This window comes from Marmota flaviventris, chromosome 1 (assembly GCF_047511675.1).
Source record: "Marmota flaviventris isolate mMarFla1 chromosome 1, mMarFla1.hap1, whole genome shotgun sequence".
Classification (NCBI taxonomy): domain Eukaryota; kingdom Metazoa; phylum Chordata; class Mammalia; order Rodentia; family Sciuridae; genus Marmota; species Marmota flaviventris.
This window is the reverse complement of record NC_092498.1, coordinates 125,105,793-125,126,862: the sequence shown is the minus strand read 5'-3', so window position 1 is coordinate 125,126,862 and position 21,070 is coordinate 125,105,793. Positions and strand designations below refer to the sequence as shown.

Here is a 21,070-nt window from a genome sequence, read left to right as displayed (position 1 = left end):
TACTTAAGAGTATTCCCTATTGAGAGGGCAGTTCAGCTTATTGCTAGTTTGATTTTGGGTTTTTAAAAAGATATTTGCATGATTATTGCACTGGACTAGGTGAGAAGGACCAAATTGTGGTGAACCCCCTGTGTGGCTGTCACGTGTGAGGCAGAGCCCTTGCCTCGTAGCTAGGAGGCCTCAGGTCTGGTCTGAACCAGAAGGCTAGGTACCATGTGGTGTAGTGGCTGCTGCAGCTGGTGAACAGCCTTGAGGAACGTGGGGGAATAATACCGCTGATGTGGTCCTTAGAAGAGAATGAGCCAGACTCTTCTAGTTTAGAAAAGGTGTGGTGAGCCATGGTGTAGGGGATTCAGGGGCTTGACTGTGGCTGCCGGGGGAGGGGCTCTTGCTGAGTCTCAGCGGCAGGTGAGTTGAGAGTGCTTGGGCAGCCCTTCTCCTGGGCGTGTTGTGAATGCAGCGTTTAGGGCGAAATTTTGTACGAGATGCAACGTGCTGGCCTCTGAAGGTTGCCTTGTGTAACCCGAGTGGGAACTGATGTTTTAGAGTGTGTGGCTTGCTCACAGTCACCTGTCTGCAACAGGCAGCAGCTGGTTTGGGCACTGGAGCTCAGGAGCTATTGCCTTCTCCGTGGCAGGTGAGAGGTGATGAATCTGAAGCCTTCTCATTTTGGACTCTTCTGAATGCAGCTGTAGGAACAGTTTAGAAATACAGACCCATCATTTCTCTTCAGAGGGAAAGGGTGCTGATGTCCTTTCAGGAATGAGATGCAGTTGAGGAGGAGGGAGAAGTTGGGGGACAGGAGCCAAGCAGATGCAGCAAGTGTGCAGAAGGAAGAGCCCAGGGGCTTGCTGGAAACATGCCAGTTTTGTGACAGATTATACCAGGGTGTGCAGTACCCAGGTGGAGAGCCTGTTGCCATCACTGAATTCTCGGGACACTTTGCCCCTCCTGCGTCAGTCCATACTGATTCTCTTGGAAACTAAACCTTGTGTTGAAATGTTTTCCACTTGGCCCTACCACCTGGGGCAGTGGCCAGGCCAGCTTGTGGGATGTAGGAATGGGTGTTTCCCTGAGAAACTGCTGAGAAGAGTCCAGCATGTGTGATAATCGAGGAGCTTATCTTAGGATCTTAATGTTTAAAGGTAACCTTGTAGAAATGGCCAGACGTGATTATGCATGACATTGTCTTCACAATTATTTCCTCTCTAGAAAAGATGACTGGGCGAGCCAGAGCCAGAGCCCGGGGAAGGGCCCGCGGTCAGGAGACGGCACAGCATGTAGGGGCAGCCGCGGTGAGCACTGTTTTTTTCTGCCTCATAAGGGTCTTAGAGACCATTGACCACCTTGGGCTCCCATGTAGCTCAATGGTAGAGCCCTTGCCTAGTAGCTGGGAGGCCCCAGGTCTGATCTCCAGCACCAATAAATAAATATCCAAAACAGCTTTGTTCTGGGAAGAAGCTGAGAACTGAGCACCTGTCTGACAAACTGGCTCTTGACATCATTTGTGACTCTTGCCTCAAAGGCATTTCTTTTTTAAAACAGAACACTCGGGAATCTGGGAGGTGGTGTTTGAGTGGCTGGGACTGGGTTAATCTGGTCTCGCTGGTACCTGGGCTCTTGACCTGAGAGTGGCTCTTCTTTGTGCATCAGCAGAGTCAGCAGCCAGGGTACATTCAGCAGAGACCTCAGCAGCCACCAGCAGAAGGGGACTTGGTCGGCCGAGGACGGCAGAGAGGAGCAGCAGGAGCCACAGCCAAGCCACCAGGTGGAGGAGAGTGGGAGGGACCTGGAGCAGCCATGGGGTGTGCAGTGCTGACCCTGGGCAGCTCTTACAGGGCCCAGCAGGTCTCTGCATAGCCCACAGGTGCTGGGGGCACCAAATTTCTTTTCTGCTTGAAAACAAAGACTGTAGACTTGCCAAGGCCTATAGTAGTGATTACAAAGTGATTAAATTTCAAATCACTCATCAGTTTGCTTATTGTGCCTAAATAAGCCATTTTAGACCATTTCTTGGCATCATTAGTAATCGCATCAAAAGCTGGGCTAACTTGAGTAGAGAACTAAAAGCAGTTACATGTCTGATGGTGAGGAGGTTCCACGTCGTGTGTTAGGCTTGGGTCTTCCATTATGGGTTCTGGGTGTGAACCCGGTCAGCCCCCCGTTGCTGCAGCTCCACGTGGCATGACAGATGTCAGGAGATACCAGGGTGGAGGTCTTTAAAACTCCAGATAGTAGAAGCCTGGCCAGGGGTCTCCCCGCAGAGGGGTGCCATGGGGAGCAGCCCTCCGCAGGAGGGCATAACACTGCCATTCTCTTTCAGCCTGGCATTGCCCATGTGCTCCATCTTCCCTCTTTTCTTTCAAGAGCTCCAGATTTCAGCTGGGTTTCAGGAGCTGTCGTTGGCCGAGAGAGGAGGGCGGCGCAGGGACTTTCATGACCTCGGTGTGAACACCAGACAGAACCTCGACCATGTCAAGGAGTCCAAAACAGGTGAGTGGGCAGAACATTTCAGAAGGTCATGTTCAGGCTCAAAGAACCTAGACCATGCATGTCAAGGAGTCCAGGACAGAGTTGGCAGACCATTTCAGGAGGTCACTTCCAGCACAAGGCAGGGAATGGAAGCGTATTGTCTTACTGTTTGTATGAAGCCCTCATCGTTGATGGAATGGCTGGGGTGTCCGGGACTGCACACCGTGTTACTGTATTAGGTAGTACATGGGACCCTTCAACACCATTTGCCTTAGAGACAGCTGGTTTTTGATGTGAATCACTTGGTCCAGGGAGGGTTTGTTCCCAAACACTGGACTTCTCTAGAAGTCCCTGAACATGTAGGATAGTGGTGCCCAAGTCCGGGCTCTGGGAACCGGATGCTGACTGCTGCTCTGAGCTCTGTTCTCAGAAGGCAAGATTCCAGGAAGGACACTCTGGACTTGTGCTAACCAAGTGTGGCCGGCTCTGCAGGATCTTCAGGCATCATAGTGAGGCTGAGCACCAACCACTTCCGGCTGACCTCCCGTCCCCAGTGGGCACTCTACCAGTACCACATCGACTACAACCCGCTGATGGAGGCCAGGAGGCTCCGCTCTGCGCTCCTCTTCCAGCATGAAGATCTCATTGGAAGGTGTCATGCTTTTGATGGAACAATATTATTTTTACCTAAAAGACTACAGCACAAGGTTATTTCACATGTCTGGGTGGGGAGAGGGTGATGGGGACTTTGGAAGAGGCCCTGGGGGTCTCCTGTCCATTGGCCTGTGGCTACCCCAGAGGCCACACTGGCATCACGTGCCTTTGTCAAGTCCACCAGGAAACTGAAGGACTACAGTAAATTGTGATGGGGGCTTGCTCACTCTTCCTCCTAGCCCTTTTCTAAAAGTGCCATTAAAAAATGTACTTTTTAGGCCTGGGGATGGGTGTAGTTCAGTGGTAATGCGTTTGCCTGGAATGCACGTGAGGCCATGGGTTATGTCCCCAGTACTGCAGTCCATCCGTCCTTCAATGATGACTTTAGGGTTGCCTTATTAAAGAGGCACTGTGTACTGGGCTTGGTTTCCATAAGAATTGGAAGCTGGTCTCCCATCCCATTGGCTGCAGGTCACAGAAGTGTTCAGCCAAACCCGGAATGGAGAGCATGTCCGGATCACCATCACGCTGACCAATGAGCTCCCACCCACATCGCCAACCTGTCTGCAGTTTTATAACATCATATTCAGGAGGTGAGTGTGGTTAAACTCTTTTGAGTATTTTATTAAGGATTTAAAACACAGAAAAGCTGGAAGAAGTGTATAGGGAATACATGTGCACCTGTTACCTGGGCTTTGCCATGTTGGGTGAGCCAGTGTCTCTGGATTGCCATGATTTTAACTGTCATGTCTTATCATCCCAGGTGGGAATGATAACCTAGGAAAACAGATTGAGCAACAAATATGCCACTTAGGGTAATTTTTAGAATAATGTGTTGTAAGAACTTTTTCCTTTTTGAGAAAATAGGTGAATGATTAGAACATTCGAAGATATATATATATATATATATATATATATATATATATATAAACTATGTAAAGGCCTCCAAGTTCTAGGTTTTGATCCACAACCTGGCTTTATGCCCTGTGTGACTTCATTGCAATATTCATGGGATTGAAACCGGGGCTGGATGGGTTCAGGTGTGGTTTATCAGCATGCAGTTTGCTTCAAGCCAGCCCTTAACTTTAATTTCCCTGTTTGTGTTGATGTCAGGTCCTCAAAACCCTGCCTGTGCTGGGCCAGGGTCACCCTTCCCTGGGGGGCTCTGGTTGGGAGGGGTGGGTGAGACCTCTCCACACCTTCCTATGGCGAGAGATGACAGCGGCTGGCTTGTACTGGTCGTCAGTGTGCATACCATATCTTCCAAAGCTAAAATAAAGACATGCTGGCAGAGAGTTTATTTTCTGGGTGAAAAGAATCTGAAGGCTGAATAATGGGCTATGATACTTGGATTTGTAATTTACCTTTTAAAATTGCTCATAGAAAATTGTCCCTTATTTTGAATTAATGTGATTGGTACATCTATAGATTTCCAATCAAGGCTGGCAGGGTGGCTCTGCAGAGGGCTGCCTGGTCAGCACCATGCCTTCCCAGCCTCAGCTGCTGGGCCTAAGGAGCCTCAGGCAGCAAGCGAACACCAGTGCTGGCTTCCAGGAGAACCTAACTGATAGACATGCAAATTGGAATTTCATGTAATTCGTGTGTCTTGGGATCTCTTTTCCCAAACTCTGAAACATTTGGAACTCGTTGCTGGGTCCCAGGCACATGAGGACTAGTCCTGCCCAGAGCAGCCTGCTGTCCCATAGGCAGGACTGGATGCTTTCCACCCTCACTTTTATAACTACTCACTTTCTACTTCCCAGGCTCTTGAAAATCATGAATTTGCAACAAATTGGACGGAACTATTATAACCCAAGTGACCCTATTGATATTCCAAATCATAGGTTTGTATGAAATGGGAAATCCTACGTTTCTCTCTGCACAGACTTTGAGAGTGGTGGTCTGATGTGACAGTATCTCTAATGGTGCATGTCACATAGGGGAACATGTAACTTGGTTTGCCTAAGAAGTCACCCTGCAATACTTGGATTCAAGGACAAAGCAACATAATAACATTGATGTTGCCAGAGATGCATAAGCATCTATCCGGCACTCAGTTTGAGCTTTGCCCTCCGGTGATGAGGTCCCCAGGCAGAAGTCACTGTGCTGTCACAGCTATGGCCCAGGTGGTTTGGGTTTGTTGTGATGCAGGCACTTGCAGCAGGTGAATCAGTGTAAAGGAGAGCCCAATCAAGTTCATGTGTTTGTTTAAAAGGGAACCTCTAAACGATCATTACTACCATATGAGGCTATTGAAGCCTTGAAAGGTCTCTTTGGAGCCGAGGGACCCAACTTGAAGTAGCTTGCACTGGTGTCTGGGCCCCCGTGACCAGCGCTGTCCTCAACAGGTTGGTGATCTGGCCTGGCTTCACCACTTCCATCCTTCAGTACGAGAACAACATTATGCTGTGTACCGATGTCAGCCACAAAGTGCTGCGCAGTGAGACGGTGCTGGACTTCATGTTCAACCTGTACCACCAGACAGAGGAGCACAAGTTTCAGGAACAAGTTTCCAAGGAGCTGATAGGGCTGATTGTTCTGACCAAGTAAGCCTGCTCTTTAAGTGCAGAACCTCCTTCGCGCAAGCCTTCAGGGCATGTGGCTTTCTAGTTCTGTGATGCGTGAGGTGGAGGGGGGTATGTGGGAGAAAGGGGCCACTTGTCACCCTTCTGGGGTCAGTGTCTGGGGAACATGACCAGGATACTGGTGATGCCAGAGAAGTAGGCTGCCTGGTCCTGCTTTGTCATCTTCCCTGTGTTTCTGCCGAATGCTTGTCCTCTGGTGCTTGGCCCACAGGTATAATAACAAGACATACAGGGTAGATGATATCGACTGGGACCAGAATCCAAAGAGCACCTTCAAGAAGGCAGATGGCTCGGAGGTCAGCTTCCTGGAGTACTACCGGAAGGTACGAGGCCAGCCCTGCAGGCCTGTCACCTAGCTCCCCCATGAACATGCACACCACACACACTCCACTGGGCAGTATGGTGCCACGATGAGAAGCACCTCCCAGCTTCCCTTCTCTAGCAGAAGGAAAGACCAAAGTTGAACTTGGCATAGGGAGACAGACAGGTGGTAAATGTGCTGAGTAACAGCTCACTTGGATCTTTTGTGCTGTAGGCAGCATTTCAGCCAACTTCATCTGGGGCCCAGGGTCACAGCTGGTCCACCTTGGCACACGCTGTGCTAGTATCCTGTGGGGAACTCTAGCTTTGGATTCACATGTGTAAGGTTCAAATGGGCTTTTTGGGTTTCTGGGCAGTCTCCTGACCCAGCCTTGTGAAGGAGGGGCATGGTCATCACCACACCAGCAGGGTCAGAAGGTAGCAGAAGAGACTGCTGGTGGGCAGAGAAGAGTGTCCACACGGGAGTGCTGGAGGGCAGCAGACATGCTCTGACCTGCAGAAGACCACCTGCTTTGACCACCGTATTACCAGTAAAGGAAGTTATCTCTCGAGTACTGTCAGTTCATTCCTTCAAACCTGTCTTTAAAACCTGTCTGAAACATATTTTATTTTTTGTACCTTCATTGGAGTGTTTTCTGTTCCTGAGAGTCTGGGCACATGAGCTCTTGCCATGTGTGTGTCCTCCATGGAAGGTGCACCACCAGCAGCCTTGGGTGGTCCTCAGCTGCCTGCTGGGACTACTGCTCAGGGGCCTGGGAGGGACAGGGGTCATCACAGCTTCTCCTGCTGCTGTCCCCAGCCTCCACACTCCCAGGGACTCCAGCTATACCTGTTTAAATCCCTGTAGTCAGAAGTGGCTGTGGGGACTGAGCTGTGCCTTTTAGTGGTCACTGTTGGGGATGGGAGAGGTCAGTGCTTGTCATCAGCAAATAGAGACGAGAGCAGCTGGAAATTGGGTGTCAATATGAAGTGAGGCCAGGGGAGACAAGCCACCTGCAGGTGGTTCTCTGCATGTCACCACTGCTGCTGCTCTGCCCAGCACCCTGGGTGACCTCCAGCCTTATTCTCGGGCTTCAGGGCGTGGGTAGTTTCAGCCCAGGTATGTCTTTACTCAGCTGCCTCCTTGTTCTAAGTGTCTGGATGTCTCAGACACTGCATGAGGTGTGCCCAGCCCCTCTATGCATGCAGGGATGGCACCCCAGCAGGGACTTCCTGGTCACACCCAGTGCTGTGGAAGACTGCAGAGGGCTGCTGTGCTGGTTACTGCAGTGCCACCACCTCGTTCCCCCTTCCCTGGTTTCAGGCCTGCTACTGCCTTTGCTCCCAGGCTCTCCTGCTGTGACATGTTTTCACTCTGATATTGCCCTTCTAAGGCAGCGAGGCTGCCCTTCCTGCTGTGTGGTCCTCAGGACTGGTTCCAACCCTCCTGACGACCACAGGCTCTGCCAGACTCCCTTTGCTGTGCTCTGCCTCCTTGGCCCTGGTGCTGACCTGGATTCAGCTTCTGGTGCCTTGGGATGAGGGTGGCCCAGGGGTGGTGTACCTGGTTAACTGTGGCAGACACAACTGATGGGCGAGGCTGGGGGTGGGTGTTTGATAGGTCCTTGGGACTTTTGGTGGACATGCAGGTGCAGTGGTGAGTGGTCTTGGGGAGAAAGGTGAAATCTAGAAGACATTAGAGCAGAAGAGGGGGGTTTTCGGGGTAGTCATCAGGGCCAGGAACCTGAAACAGAAATGAGTGCTGTGCTTCAGGTATAGGGGAAGTATAGTAGGAGCTGGCAGGTAACTCTTGACCTGGATGGCAGGGCCAGGCTGGAACCTGGTCCCTTCATTCAGACTGGAATGAGGCCCAGGTAGGTGTCTGGGCTCTCGAAGTCAGTCATGGCTACGCCATGTTCCTCCCTCTGTGTTCAGTGGGATTGTGTGAGTTTTTAAAAAGTGATTATAAATTAAGTGGGATGTTAAAGATATGGGGGCTCCAGGAAATGACAGGAAGGAGAGTCTGGATGACACAGGGAAGGAGCTGAAGTGAGAATTCAAGTGGTCTTTGGAGGGTCTGGGATGGTGGAACCGGGCCCAAGCCCATGTATGCTGACATTGTGTCTAGGTGTCGTGAGCATCTGTACTTTTGTCCCCCCTTCCCAAGTTGGAGGCAGGGATCGACTCCCCAACTGAAGCCTTCAAAGCCCCCGTGTGCTGAGGGCTCCTCGCCTGCACTCCTGGAGATCCCACCAGGGTGTCCCTCTCAACCACGGGCCATTTGTCCACTCTGCTGAGCTCGAAACTGCTCTCCTGGCTGGCCTAGTTTGTGGGGAGAGGAGAGGTGATTAGTCCCAGTAGAGTTAGAAGTGCATGTTCATGCTGTGCTTGAAAACCACCCTGCCACTTGGCCTTGCTCTTGCCCTTGCCCTTACCCTTAATTAAGAGCCAGAGTCACACCTCTGTCTCCAGGTGACCTGTCCCTGGTGATCACCTCCCCTCTTCCTGTCCTGAGCAGCAGTATAACCAAGAGATCACCGACCTGAAGCAGCCAGTCCTGGTCAGCCAGCCCAAAAGGAGAAGGGGTCCCGGGGGCACGTTGCCTGGCCCTGCCATGCTCATCCCTGAGCTCTGCTACCTCACAGGTAGGCTGCCCAACTCCTGGGCCACTGTCCCAGAGTACAGCCACTCCCCAGGCTCCTTCACCTGCAGCCCTCCTAGCAACCCTGTGGGGGTGGCTTCCCCTCCTGGGCACCCCCTTCCCAAACCTGCCTTGCTGCAGAGCTCGGTACAGGAAGTTCACCCCTCTGTGCTTTGTGTGCAGGTCTCACTGACAAGATGCGGAATGACTTCAATGTGATGAAGGACCTGGCAGTGCACACACGGCTGACTCCTGAGCAGCGGCAGCGGGAGGTGGGCCGCCTCATTGACTACATTCACAAGTAGGTGCCTGTCGCGGCCGCTGCGTGTCCACAGGGTCTGGGCTCCTGTGCGGCCTTGTTGCAAAGCCTGTATTTTGCTCCTCAGTGAGCCAAACACTTTGAATAAAGCTTCACTTCAGTCCTATTGGGAGAAGGGGCTGGCTAGAGGAGGGGGCGTTGGGGTAGATCTCTGCCCTATGTAAGACTTGCTCTGAGCAGCAGGAGTTTGGGTCTCAGGGTTCTAAACTGAAGGTGTCCTGGAGAGAAGGGGAGGAATGGGGAGCTTGCCCTGCGCAACCTCAGCTGAGGCAGCCCTGAGTGCACTCTGCACACGTGTCCACTGGGGCTCAGCACGAGCTTGTTTTCCATTTGCAGAGATGACAACGTGCAGAGGGAGCTTCGAGACTGGGGGTTGAGCTTCGACTCCAACTTACTGTCTTTCTCAGGACGAATTTTGCAAGCTGAAAAGATTCACCAAGGTGGAAAAACAGTAAGACAGTTTTTAAGGCAGTGGATCAAGTGAGACATAGGCCAGACTAGGGTGAAGCTAGTGGGCATAGCCTGAGCACCAAACTGGCCCTCTGGTGAGTTGTCACCAGCTGCCACATCGTCATGACCTACACACACCAGAGCACTCGGCAGCCCTGGGACCTGGCCTAAAGGGGACTTGGCTGTTTTCTCAAGTGACCCCAATTACTGAGATAAGGCGCAGCAGAGCAGTGTTATCTGACTCGCACGTCGTGTGTCCCTGAAGCAACTTTTTACATGGAAAACTACAGATCTAATTGATGTTCTGTGTGGACAGTTTTTAGATGTGTGTGCTGTTGTACTTTTCACATTCAGAAAGGGGAAAGCACGTATTCTGGAAGATCTTTTATGTAATCATAATGTTGCAAATTCCCAATACTTTAAATCATCTTCTAGCCAACTCTGCCCTTCCACTGTCACAGCTGGGAGCAGCATTGTCAGATAATGGAATAGTGTGATGCAGTCATTTCTGATGTCCTTTGTAGAGATCACAAAAAGATGTGTCCCTCCATGGGGACCCTTGGGGAGCAGGCCAAGCAGTGGAAGGAACTGGGCATTGTCCCTGAGGGCCACCATAGGGCCACTGCCACCTCTGCCCAGCTAGCAGCTGGGTTATAGCTTGGTTTCAACATCAGACACTCAGTCAAGTAGTTTGACTTTCAAGTCTTATTTTTTGTTTTTCGTAAGAACACCTGTCCTTGAAAGACTTTGGCAGAGAAGAAGGCAAGTTCACCTGAGGCACCTGGGCAGTGCCTGGGGGAGCTAGTGAAGCGGCATGGGTGCACTTGAAACAGGTGCCACTGTCTTCCGGGCACATTTGAGTGTTTCCCCCTCGGGTGTTTCCTCTGCTGCTGGCTGCAGCTCAAGCATAGTGGCCTAAGGGTCACAGTAGCTGTGGCAGAATCATGAGGACTTTCTGGCTGTGTCCTCGGGAGTACACAGCAGGCTCACAGCACCTCTGAACTTTTTTCTAGTTTGACTACAATCCACAGTTTGCAGACTGGTCAAAAGAAACAAGGGGCGCACCGCTGATCAGCGTCAAGCCACTGGATAACTGGCTGCTCGTCTACACGCGCAGGAACTACGAAGCTGCCAACTCACTGATCCAAAATCTTTTCAAGGTGACACCAGCCATGGGCATACAGATGAAAAAGGCAATCATGTAAGCAATCACGTCACTTCTTCTCAAGAAAGTGAGGCATCGTTCCCGGAGGGGTGGGGCTCAGAGCTCCCAACTGGTTATGCTGAAGAGTCCCCAGGGCTCCCGGGGATGCTCAGGCAGGACAGATTGCACTGATGCTGCCAGCCTGGTTCTGTGCAGCAGCCTCTTGCCTAACGGGCAGTTCTGGGCATTTTATTTCATATTCTGTGCAGAAATGTGTCGCGAGTTGCAGCCTCTAGGACAGTTGTATGCGCAGCGTGACGTTTGCTTCCTTTTCTGAATGTCGGCCTGTGTGCTTCCACTGCAGGATTGAAGTGGACGATAGAACCGAGTCCTACCTGCGCGTCTTGCAGCAAAAGGTTACATCAGATACCCAGATAGTAAGTGGCCGCTGGGCCTTGGATGCGCTGGGTGGGGCATGTTCAAGTGACGTCTGCAAGTCCTGGAACTTGGAGCTTCTTCTCCAGGCGTCAGCCCTGGGCCCCCAGATGAGCCACAGAACATGCCCTTCCCTCCACATGGCAGCTGATCTGGTGCTGCTATGTGCCTGGGAACCTGGCACAGGCTCTGCCAGGGATGAGGAAGGGGAGGAAACAAGGCTATCTTAAACTTGTTCTGACTCGAAGGCTTTGATTATCCTAGGAAATTTTGGGAAAAAGACAAAGTGGGTCAGTGGTGGTGTTCCACACAGGCGGCAGTGTAGCTACGCAGAAATGGGCAGGGACTGCCCAGGGCGCAGCTTGCGGCTCCCAGAGATTGTGAAGATCAGCATCCAGGCCACCAGGAAATCCAGGGCACTGGGGCCCCACTCCTGAGAGGTGTCCCCTTGGTCTTGGTTCAAGTGTCTGTGTATGACCAGCCCCTGGGGGGAGTGATGTGAGAAGGTGTGGAGCAGTGTGCTGTCTGAGGCTCCTCAGTCATGGCATTTGGCCCCGGCGAGCTCTGGAGGGGCAGAGGACATGGCAGGTGGTCTTCTTGCATCCCTGGTTTGGACTTGAGCAGTGTTGGCTTTCCTATTCCTGTTGCAGTCTGTAGTGGGGGCAGTCAGAGTGTGAGGTCTGGCGCTGGACCCTGGCCTGGCCACTGGTGTGACCCTGGCAGTGCCTGGGTGGCATCTCCACACATGAAAGCACTAGAGGCAGTGCCCACAGTGGTCGGTCCTGCATGGACTCTGTGAGAACCCAGTGCTGCCAGCCGCCTGGCTCTGCCCCGTGGTCCCACCCACGCCCCTCCAGTGCAGTCTAGAGTCCCAGCGAATCTCCTGAAATCCATGAAAGGAAAATCATCCCCCACTTCCTGGCTGGAAGGCCTTGGGCCACAGGCTTCCTGACACATGTAGTCCACAGGGCACTGGGCTGCAGACACTGTCCCTCCTGCAGAGAGGGTCCTCTTGCTGTGGATGTTGCCCTCTTTGTGCTATGGCCCTGCCTTGGTGGCCTGCGGTTGGCTTGCTCGCTCACACACCCAGACACGCTCTTTTATTGCCTGTATGTTTTCTGGCAAAGGTTTCACTTAAAAATTTGCAGCAAGCTTTCTCTGTTCCAGTGTTCTCTGCACCCAGAAATTCTGTGGAGATGGACATTGTGTGGATCATCCTGTTTGGCATGAAGGGCATGGCCTTTGCAAACACCAGGCTGTATCTGAGTCTGAGTGGTGGGGGCTGGATCCCCCATTCCCACAGAACCTCCTGTTCAGGGTTGGGGAAAGTGATGGCAGGTGAGGCAGGAGGTGGTGGTCCCCTGAGGAACTCCACACTCCAGATCTGGGAGGGGTATTCTGCACTCTGCTCAGAAGGTCCCTTGAATCCAGGCTTCTCCACTTAGCAGACAGTGTGCCTATTCTATTGTCTGGCTGGGTCCCTGCCTTGTCAAGTCCCGAGGCTGCTGTTGCAGTTCATCTCTGGCAGTTGGCAGCTCCTATTTTCTAGTCAGATTCATGACCTGAAACTATGATGGCCAATGCATAGCAGTTTAGTAAATTCCTGTTGCTTTTACACTGTACCATAAAGTTGCAGAGAGCATGTGTGCAGGTTACCACCAGCAGACGGCAGCATGGGGTGAGTGCTATGCGGGAGGGAGAGGGCCTCTTGGGGAGGAATGAGGGTTGGAGGGGAAGCCATGCTGAGCTATTCTAGGAGCCCACATGCTGGCCGTTTCTAGAAAACATCGGAGGGCAACGCCCAGCTCTGGGAAGCTGGACACAGTGCCTCCTGCACCCTGGATGTTCACTTGTAGCCCTGGTAGGCCTCTGACAAGGGACAAGGACATATTCCACATGGCTTTCAGCCCAGGGAAGGGTTGGCTCCATCTCATCAGCCCCTGGTTCAGCCCGTCTTTTTGTCCTTGGATGCCACAGGCAGATAACAGCTGTGTTGCCTGGAACAGTGCACGTGCCCAGGTAGACAGCAACTTTCTTGGAGACCATAGAAAAACAAGGCTCTGGGATCTGTGGGGAGACGACAGTGAGTTCATGAGCTGGATTCAGCTCCAAAACTTAAACCTGCAGCCCTAGAATTTGGGTGGTGCATGGAGATGTGGTGCTTCACCTTGGCCTCAGGATGGTCCACGGACTTCTAGGAAGACTCCTGCCTGGGTCAGGTGACCCCAAGCTTTCAGGATCGTAAGCCGTGGTCCTACATGGACTGGAGTAACTAGACTGTGTCTGCTTGGGAGTCCTTGCCAGCTAGCGCTGTCCTGAGTCCTTCCAGGCTGGTCCTGGAGCATGCCTGGCTCCATGAGTGCGTCTAAGGACGTCCCACCATGGCCACACAGTCAGCTTGACAAGCTCTCTGCCCTGGGCCAGCTGCCATGTGCAGGCCTGAATGTTGTTGCTATCCTACTAATGAGCTACCTGACAGACGCCCAGCAGAGCTTGTGCAGGTGGCCCTCACAGTCTGCCCCTGAGCTTGCTGTCTGCTCTCAGCCCAGTCCTAACCTTCACACTCCTGGCTGCTTGTGACGAGGTCATCCCCTTGTTTGTAGGTTGTTTGTCTGTTGTCAAGTAATCGGAAGGACAAATATGATGCCATCAAAAAGTACTTGTGTACGGACTGCCCCACCCCAAGCCAGTGTGTGGTGGCCCGGACCCTGGGCAAACAGCAGACGGTCATGGCCATCGCCACCAAGATCGCCCTGCAGATGAACTGCAAGATGGGCGGTGAGCTCTGGCGAGTGGACATGCCGGTGAGCTGGGCTCGTGGTGGGCGAGATGTTCAGTGGGCATTAAGAAAGGCGCATCTTTTTTCTGTGGTGCCGTTGTTCAGTTGTTTCTAAAACAGCGATATTCATGTTAAAGCTGAAGCTGGCAATGATAGTTGGCATTGATTGTTACCATGACACCACAGCTGGACGGAGGTCAATTGCAGGATTTGTGGCCAGCATCAATGAAGGGATGACCCGGTGAGTGAGACCCCATGTCGCCATGGGGATGGACGCTATGACAAGACAGGTGAGTCCTGAGCTGGGCCCTGCTGCGGGCCTGTGAGTACATTCTGCTTCATCCTGGTGGAAGGAAAGGGCAGCACCTGCCCACCCTGCCCTCCACTGCCCTCAGTACCGTGCTCAGAGGCATTCTGGGTCGCATGTCCTTTCATCTCAGTAAAGGTGGCCCAGTCTCAAACTTTCCTGGTTAGCTATTTTTATTGGCCACTGAGATGGGACTTCAGATTTCCAATGTAGAGAAAACAGTTCACTGGCCACTTGTATTCCTGCACTGTAGACCCACTCTTCAGGGTTCTCCTGGGAACTGAGTGGATTGCCAGGTGCAGAAGCTGTTGGCATCACTGGTGGGTGGGTGCCAGCCTTGATCTTGAGAAGAGCAAGACCCCTAAGGGTGACTTCTCAGGAGCAGGGCAGTGGGATTCTGGCTTATCTCCTGCTTTCTCCCCAGCACAGGGAAGTACGTGGTTGGTTTTTAATTGGAGAAAACTTATTTTGAGTTACAAGGGATTTAATGGTCTCCTGCCGCTTCTGCTTATTTATTTAAGGAGACATTAGGAGACCCCTTAAAGGAGGTGGCAGACATGACACATGCCCCTGAGAGCAGGTAGCTGTAGAGCAGCTGGGAGGGGAAGCTAGAGGCTGTGGGCCTCACTGGTCACACTTTTCCCTGAACAGCTGGTTCTCACGATGTGTCTTTCAAGATCGTGGACAGGAGCTGGTAGATGGGCTCAAGGTGTGCTTGCAAGGTAGGCCTGCGCGCTCCCTTATGTCCTGGAGCATACTCAGGAGCGAGCCCTGGGCTAGTGTCTTGGGAAGTGTGCCCAGGGTGGGGGAAAGGCTGTGTCCCCGGCCCACTTGTGATGGCCCCATGCTGCCCACAGCGGCTCTGAGGGCCTGGAACAGCTGTAATGAATACATGCCCAGCCGCATCATCGTGTACCGGGATGGTGTCGGGGACGGCCAGCTGAAGACCCTGGTCAACTACGAGGTCCCACAGTTCCTGGATTGCCTCAAGTCCGTTGGTAGAGGCTACAAGTAAGCACACCAACAGGCCCGCCATTGCTGTCACAAATTTACCCTTTAGTCTTTGAAACTGTGTCATCTTGGGCAAAGGTAAGTGACCGCCACACAGGGCTGCCTTCCAGCACTGGCTGGCGAGTTTGTGGCTCCCGTGCCCTGGCTCATGGGCACAGGCCTCTGGTGGGACGAGTATTGTTGCACACTGTCCTGGAGTTTCCGTGGACAGTGCTGTAGTAGGCAGCAGGGGAGAGCACTGTGTCCAAGACAAGGGTCAGGTTGATGCGGCATCACCCTGTGAGCGGGACAGGGGAGAGGCTCACCCTGGCCACCGCAAGGAGCAGTGGAGAGTACACAGTACTTAGGAGCTCACAAAAATAGTAAATAGTGCTTCCAGGAAAAAGCTTCACCTTTGTGTATAAAAGAAAATTAGTGTCGGGGATTATTTCTCACTGCTGAGAAACTTGGTCTGCGTGTCAGAGTTTTTAACTTATTCTCTGGAACCACGATGTCTGTCATTGGTGGACATATCAGTCCGACCCTCTGTGGAGAAGCATCGTGGTCATCTGATGTGGGGGGAGTGCCTGATATAAGAACAAGTCAGAAAGGCATTGGTGTCACGTCCAAGTCGGCTGAACCTTCCTTGTGCTGTCACAAGACCAGCGTCACCTACCCAGTGCTAGCTGCTGAGGCAAGTGCTTATTTTGGGTATTCTAGAGTCCTGTCAATAGTCACCATAGACCCTGCTCGAAGCCCATCTCGAGGGTGGACAGGCTTGAGGGCTTGAGATGGGCCACGGCTCTTCAGCACGTGGGTCTCATTGGGCCCTGGTGTCGGCCCTGGTGCCATGTGCAGAGCCATCGTGGGGATGGGGGCAGGACTGGCAGCAGCAGAGCTCTGTGGGCCAAGGGTGGTGCTTCTCGGTCCCCCGCTGACCTGCTGCTGAGGAAGGCAGTCAGGTCTGGCTGGACGTCAGTTCCCATGTAGGCTCGCAGACTCCTCCCTGCTCGGTTCTCACTGGAGAAACTGGAGTGCTGAGTCAGGTGTTCCTGGAGCCTCTGCTGAGCAGCCCATCAGCTGGGACCTGAGATGTCCAGGCCCCCAGGGACCTGCATTCACCTGCAGTAACAGAGGCACCGCCCATCCTGGTGTTGGCCAAGAGCTGCTAGGAACAGTCGTCTCCTGAGGCTTTGTGTGTCCTCGTCACCGACTCCTGCATGGATTGTGTGCACACAAGTGCCCCTGGCCCAGGGGCAGAGGAAAGGGGCCTTTCAGAGGTGCCAGGCCAGGGTTACATGGGAGGATCAGGGACAGGCCGTGGGCTCCAGCTAGTGGTGTGGTTCCGCTCTGTGGGAGAGCCTTCTGGGCCTGTGTGCATAATGCAGCCCACTGATGGGCCCTGAAACAATGACCAGGAGCATCTGTCGCCCCTGCAGCCCTAGCATGCTGGGAGCTAACGAGTTTGGAAAGTGGTGGGTTAGACTTGAGGCTGCTGATGGAGCCGCCTGCCAGGTGTCCAAAATGAGGAGCTTTTCTACACAGTAGGAAGTACCCACTGCAGAGTGTCCTCTCGGCCTGACAGGGCTGCCTGTGCTCTGTCCTAGGCACACTCGCTGCCTGGCCCTACCTGCACTTCACTCCTGGCCCTTGGCCCTGTCCAGGGCATGATGGGAAAGGGACAAGCCTGTCACAGGAGTGCCTTAGAAGTGGGATGCACTGATTGTGATCATGTCCACCCTTTGAAGCCCTAGGCTGACGGTGATCGTGGTCAAGAAGCGTGTGAATGCCAGGTTCTTCGCCCAGTCTGGAGGACGACTTCAGAACCCACTTCCAGGAACGGTCATCGATGTAGAGGTCACCCGACCAGAGTGGTGAGTGCTCCGATGCTCGGCCTCTGTGAGCTTGGTTTTGTAGCCATTACTGGACAGGTCCTGTCTCAGGCCTGTACCCTACCTCCCACAGACACCTGTTTTTCAGGTACCTTGCTCTGACATGTCCACTGAGGCTGGGATTCCCTAGTGTTGGGCCTCAGAGCACAGCTGCTGGCCCGCTGCCTCTGGGAGCCTTGCTGTGCATGTTAGCTGTTAGCTTTTCTCACTGTGACCCAGTGCTCACCAACAGCCTGGGGGAGAGGTTTATCCTGGATCTGTTCTCAGAGGTCAGTCTGCGGTCAGTCTGCGGTCAGTGGGCTCCATTGCTCTGGGCCGAGGCGAGGCAGCAGCACATCATGGCAAAAGAGCATGGTGGAGGAAAGCAGTGAGAAGCAGAGAGCAAGCAGGTGCCAGGGACGAGTCGGTCCCCAGTGGCATGCCCCAGTGACCACCTCCTCCACCATGCCATGCCACACCTTCCTGCAGAAGTCCTTTCAAATTATTAGTCCTTCAACTGGCTTAACCCCTGATGAGGTCACAGTCCTCGTGATCCTGTCACTTCACCCCTGAGCACCCCTGCGTCGCCTCATGTGAGGTTTCCAGGGCACATCTTGCGCCCAGACCATGGTATCATCTGTGGCATTACTCACAGGCAGTTTAAGGACAGGAACCTCTCGATGTGTGACAAGCATGTAGTTTCTGAAGGTGAGACGGCTACAAGGAGAGGGGCTTGTGCAGCTGCACTGTGTGTGAGGCCCGAGTGCCAGCCCAGGGCCTCTGTCGGGTCCAGAGCGCTGTTGGTTTTTGGTGTAGCCCGTAAAGCTCCCAGTAATAAGCTGAGTCTTCACCACGGCAGCCCCTACGGGAGGGAAGAGGAAAGGGGTCTGTCTTTCCCGGCAGGGTTCGCAAGCCTGTGTAAAGAAGGCAGCCCCGGGGCTGGGGCTGAGTGGTAGAGTGCTTGCCTAGCATGTGAGAAGCCCTGGGTTTGATCCTCGGCACCACATAAAAATGAATAAATAAAAAGGTATTGTGTCCAACTGTAACTAAAAAATAAATATTTAAAAAACAAAGGCAGCCCTGCTCTGGACAAAGCCAGGCCCACTGCAGTTTGCATACAGAACACTTCTGTATGGACGTGAGGTTACTGCTGGGTGTCCCAGATTCTGAACGAGAGGTGACAAAGACTATAGCACCCCAAATCTGATGCATTCCTAGCCCCAAGTGTTTTGAATAAGGGACATTGATTTTAACCTGTACTAACAATTTGGACAGGTGATATTAAAGACCGTATTCCATTTAGTCAGCTAGTTAACACTGTAACATGACAATGGACACAGTTTTTACTTTGAAATGTGCTGTTTGGGTATGCCACTCTCAGGCAGGTGCTTTGGGCAGTTCGGTAGGGTGCCACTCTCGAGCAGGTGCTGTGGGCAGTTTGGGAGGATGGCACTATCAGAGGCACATCATCAGGCAGCAGAGTCGGGCTGAGGCTGACCTGGCCAGTGGGCTCCTGCAGGCTGTGCCAATGGCCCCCTATTTTCTAACCCAACGGCTTGATGCCAGAGCCCAAACAGGCTGTCTGGACGGGCAGGGAAAAGTCCAGGTGGGGTCGTGGAGTATGCCACGCTCCATGCTCTGCTCCAGGTGCGGTTCCAACCCTCATGGCGGCTGGTGTCATTCAGCACATGTGACGGGCACCTCGGGTGGACTCTGGGCCTCACTGGCTTGTGGCATCGGAACAGGCTTGCACAGATGGGAACTCGGGCTGATCTCACTCTGCCCTGGTGTCTGTCTGTCCCTTTTGGGCAAGTCACTTGCCATTTCTGACTTCCTTCTACCCCAAACGGAATCTACTGTAGATGATCCTGACATTCTAACATCTCTAGTTTTATGTCTCTTGGGAGGACACAGGTAACTGCAGAACCCTTTCCTCTGTCTCCACCTGGTCAGATGACAGCATCTCTATACTGATGTTTCATTGACGGCAAGACATGAAAACACCCTATGGTTAATTTCCCATGTTGTGTTCCTTGGTTTCATTCCTCACTTGGGTCTTATGCAAGTTCTATTTATGGTCCTTTACACACTTCTCTTTTAATCAGTGCTCTAAACTCTTACTGATGAAAATTAGTTACATTTTTGTTAAATAGCCATGGGTACAGTAAGAGGCATGGTCCTGGGTAGATGGCATTTGGGAAGTACCCCTGCCACAAGCCCCCTCCACGCCTCTGCACAGGGTCATGGCAGACGTTAAGTGAAGTTGCCTTCTGAACACCTTCCCATGGAAGCCTGTCCTTGGGCCTCGGGGAGCTGCTGGGATCTGGGCCCCTTGGGCAGCGTGAGATGGCAGGACCTCTGGGGGAAGAACAGCACAGCTCCACCATGGCGTGCGAAGACGGCAGCCTTGCCGGCATTTACTGCACACAGGTATGACTTCTTCATCGTGAGCCAGGCTGTGCGGAGCGGGAGCGTGTCCCCGACACACTACAACGTCATCTATGACAGCAGTGGCCTGAAGCCCGACCACATCCAGCGGCTGACCTACAAGCTCTGCCACATCTACTACAACTGGCCGGTGAGCGGCAGGGGTGGGGCGGGTGGGTAGGCTCCTGAGGCCGGGACACAGCCCAGAGCGCCATCCAGTGACGGCTCCTCTCCCCACCACAGGGTGTCATCCGTGTGCCCGCGCCCTGCCAGTACGCGCACAAGCTGGCCTTCCTGGTGGGCCAGAGCATCCACCGGGAGCCCAACCTCTCGCTCTCCAACCGCCTGTACTACCTCTGACGCGAGGCCGCCGGGCCTCCCTGCCGCAACTCCGGGGTTTTAAATTTTTATTTTTTTTTAGCTATTATCTTTCTAGATGAGAAGGAAATTAGAAGATCTGAGTTTTATTTCTAGCATTGCTATTTAACTTTTTCTTTATTTTATAGGTAAAAAATTAAGATTTTATATTTTATCTTGTTTTCAAAAGTCTGTCATGATGATTTATTTTTAAAAAATGTGGATATAGCACTTTGTATAGTTGACAGACTTTCTCTAAGTGTTGGACTTGCTTGGAAGTACTCTCAGGAGTGACCAAGTCCTACCTGTAAACCAGTATTAGCTTTATTTTTGAAATACTTATTTTGAACCTAAGGGAGGACAAAAAGGCATAAAACAGGGTGCTAAGTACAGTCGTAGGTAGGTTTTATTTGGGTATCTGATATCTCATGTTTTAAAGATAAAAGCTACCATTAAATGACCTACACAAATTAACATGCTCATTTTTTTCTTCTTTTTGGAGTTAGGTAGTATGGGGGTTTAAAAAAAAAATTGGAAAGTTTTAAATTTTCATCCAAGAAAATATTTTAACATTCTTTAACAAAAGAGGTAGTGGTGAAGTTCTATATTAACATGACTATTTATTTCATTTTGCAACCAGGACATTATTCTATTTGTTGTAAAATAAAATAAAATTGCTCGCCATCCTGAGTAACAATACAGCCTTGTGTGGGCAGTGTGCGTGTCCTTTCATTGCCCTGAGCAGTGGACAGGGCGATGTGCACGGGGACGCCACTGCTTCTCCACCAGGAGCTGGGCAGTCGTAGCTGCAGTCCAGGTGAGGCTGGGCCGCGTGTAGTGGGCTCACTGTTAGCATCTCTGCGTTTGTAGTTCTTTCCAGCAACTTTTGCAAAGAGGAGGCTTGAAATTAATTGGTGCCTGTTGGGGAAGGCTGCAGACTCTGCTTGCAGGTGCCACATGGGCCTGAACTGCAGTGCCACCCGTCATTCTGTGAAGTGGCTTGTCTGAGCCACACTGGGCCAGATCTTTCGCGCTGGTGCCTTTAGGATTCAGCCTCATTGATGTGACGGGGGAAATGTTTTCTTTTCCCCTTGGTCATGAAGCACTGTGGGGGGCTGGGATCCAGGCTGCTCAAGTGAGCATTATATGATGCGTACGATGACGCTCCAGAGGCAGGGACACGCCCTCAGTGAGCAGGCCCTCGAGCCATGGAGAAGGGAGGGAACTCTCACCTTATGGCTGTGGAAGATGAATCCAGAGTGGTCATGTTTATTTCAGGATTTACTTAACGGCTAGTCAGCATCTTGGGTCATTAAACTCTCTTCTGAGAAGACTTAAC

General features: G+C 52.4%; 1 protein-coding gene across 1 annotated transcript; it reads left to right on the top strand.

Annotated features, from left to right (window-relative positions):
• The first annotated feature begins 1,217 nt into the window (after positions 1-1,217).
• Positions 1,218-19,734, top strand: Piwil1 (piwi like RNA-mediated gene silencing 1). Its single transcript, XM_027952042.2, has 20 exons — positions 1,218-1,295; positions 1,657-1,768; positions 2,368-2,493; positions 2,965-3,179; positions 3,598-3,719; positions 4,890-4,970; positions 5,475-5,672; positions 5,923-6,034; positions 8,530-8,656; positions 8,836-8,953; positions 9,308-9,422; positions 10,435-10,622; positions 10,930-11,002; positions 13,604-13,804; positions 13,917-14,020; positions 14,738-14,808; positions 14,944-15,097; positions 16,825-16,950; positions 19,378-19,525; positions 19,618-19,734. Exons 1-20 carry the CDS (start codon positions 1,218-1,220, stop codon positions 19,732-19,734), a joined length of 2,586 nt encoding a protein of 861 aa, XP_027807843.1.
• Positions 19,735-21,070: the final 1,336 nt, after the last annotated feature.

Excerpts from the sequence above, each read along its gene's own strand:
- Piwil1 (XM_027952042.2), top strand. The coding sequence starts at position 1,218 with ATGACTGGGCGAGCCAGAGCCAGAGCCCGGGGAAGGGCCCGCGGTCAG. Across the intron at positions 4,971-5,474 it reads ATTGATATTCCAAATCATAG|GTTGGTGATCTGGCCTGGCT; the intron begins GTTTGTATGAAA and ends TGTCCTCAACAG. Across the intron at positions 19,526-19,617 it reads ACATCTACTACAACTGGCCG|GGTGTCATCCGTGTGCCCGC; the intron begins GTGAGCGGCAGG and ends TCCCCACCACAG.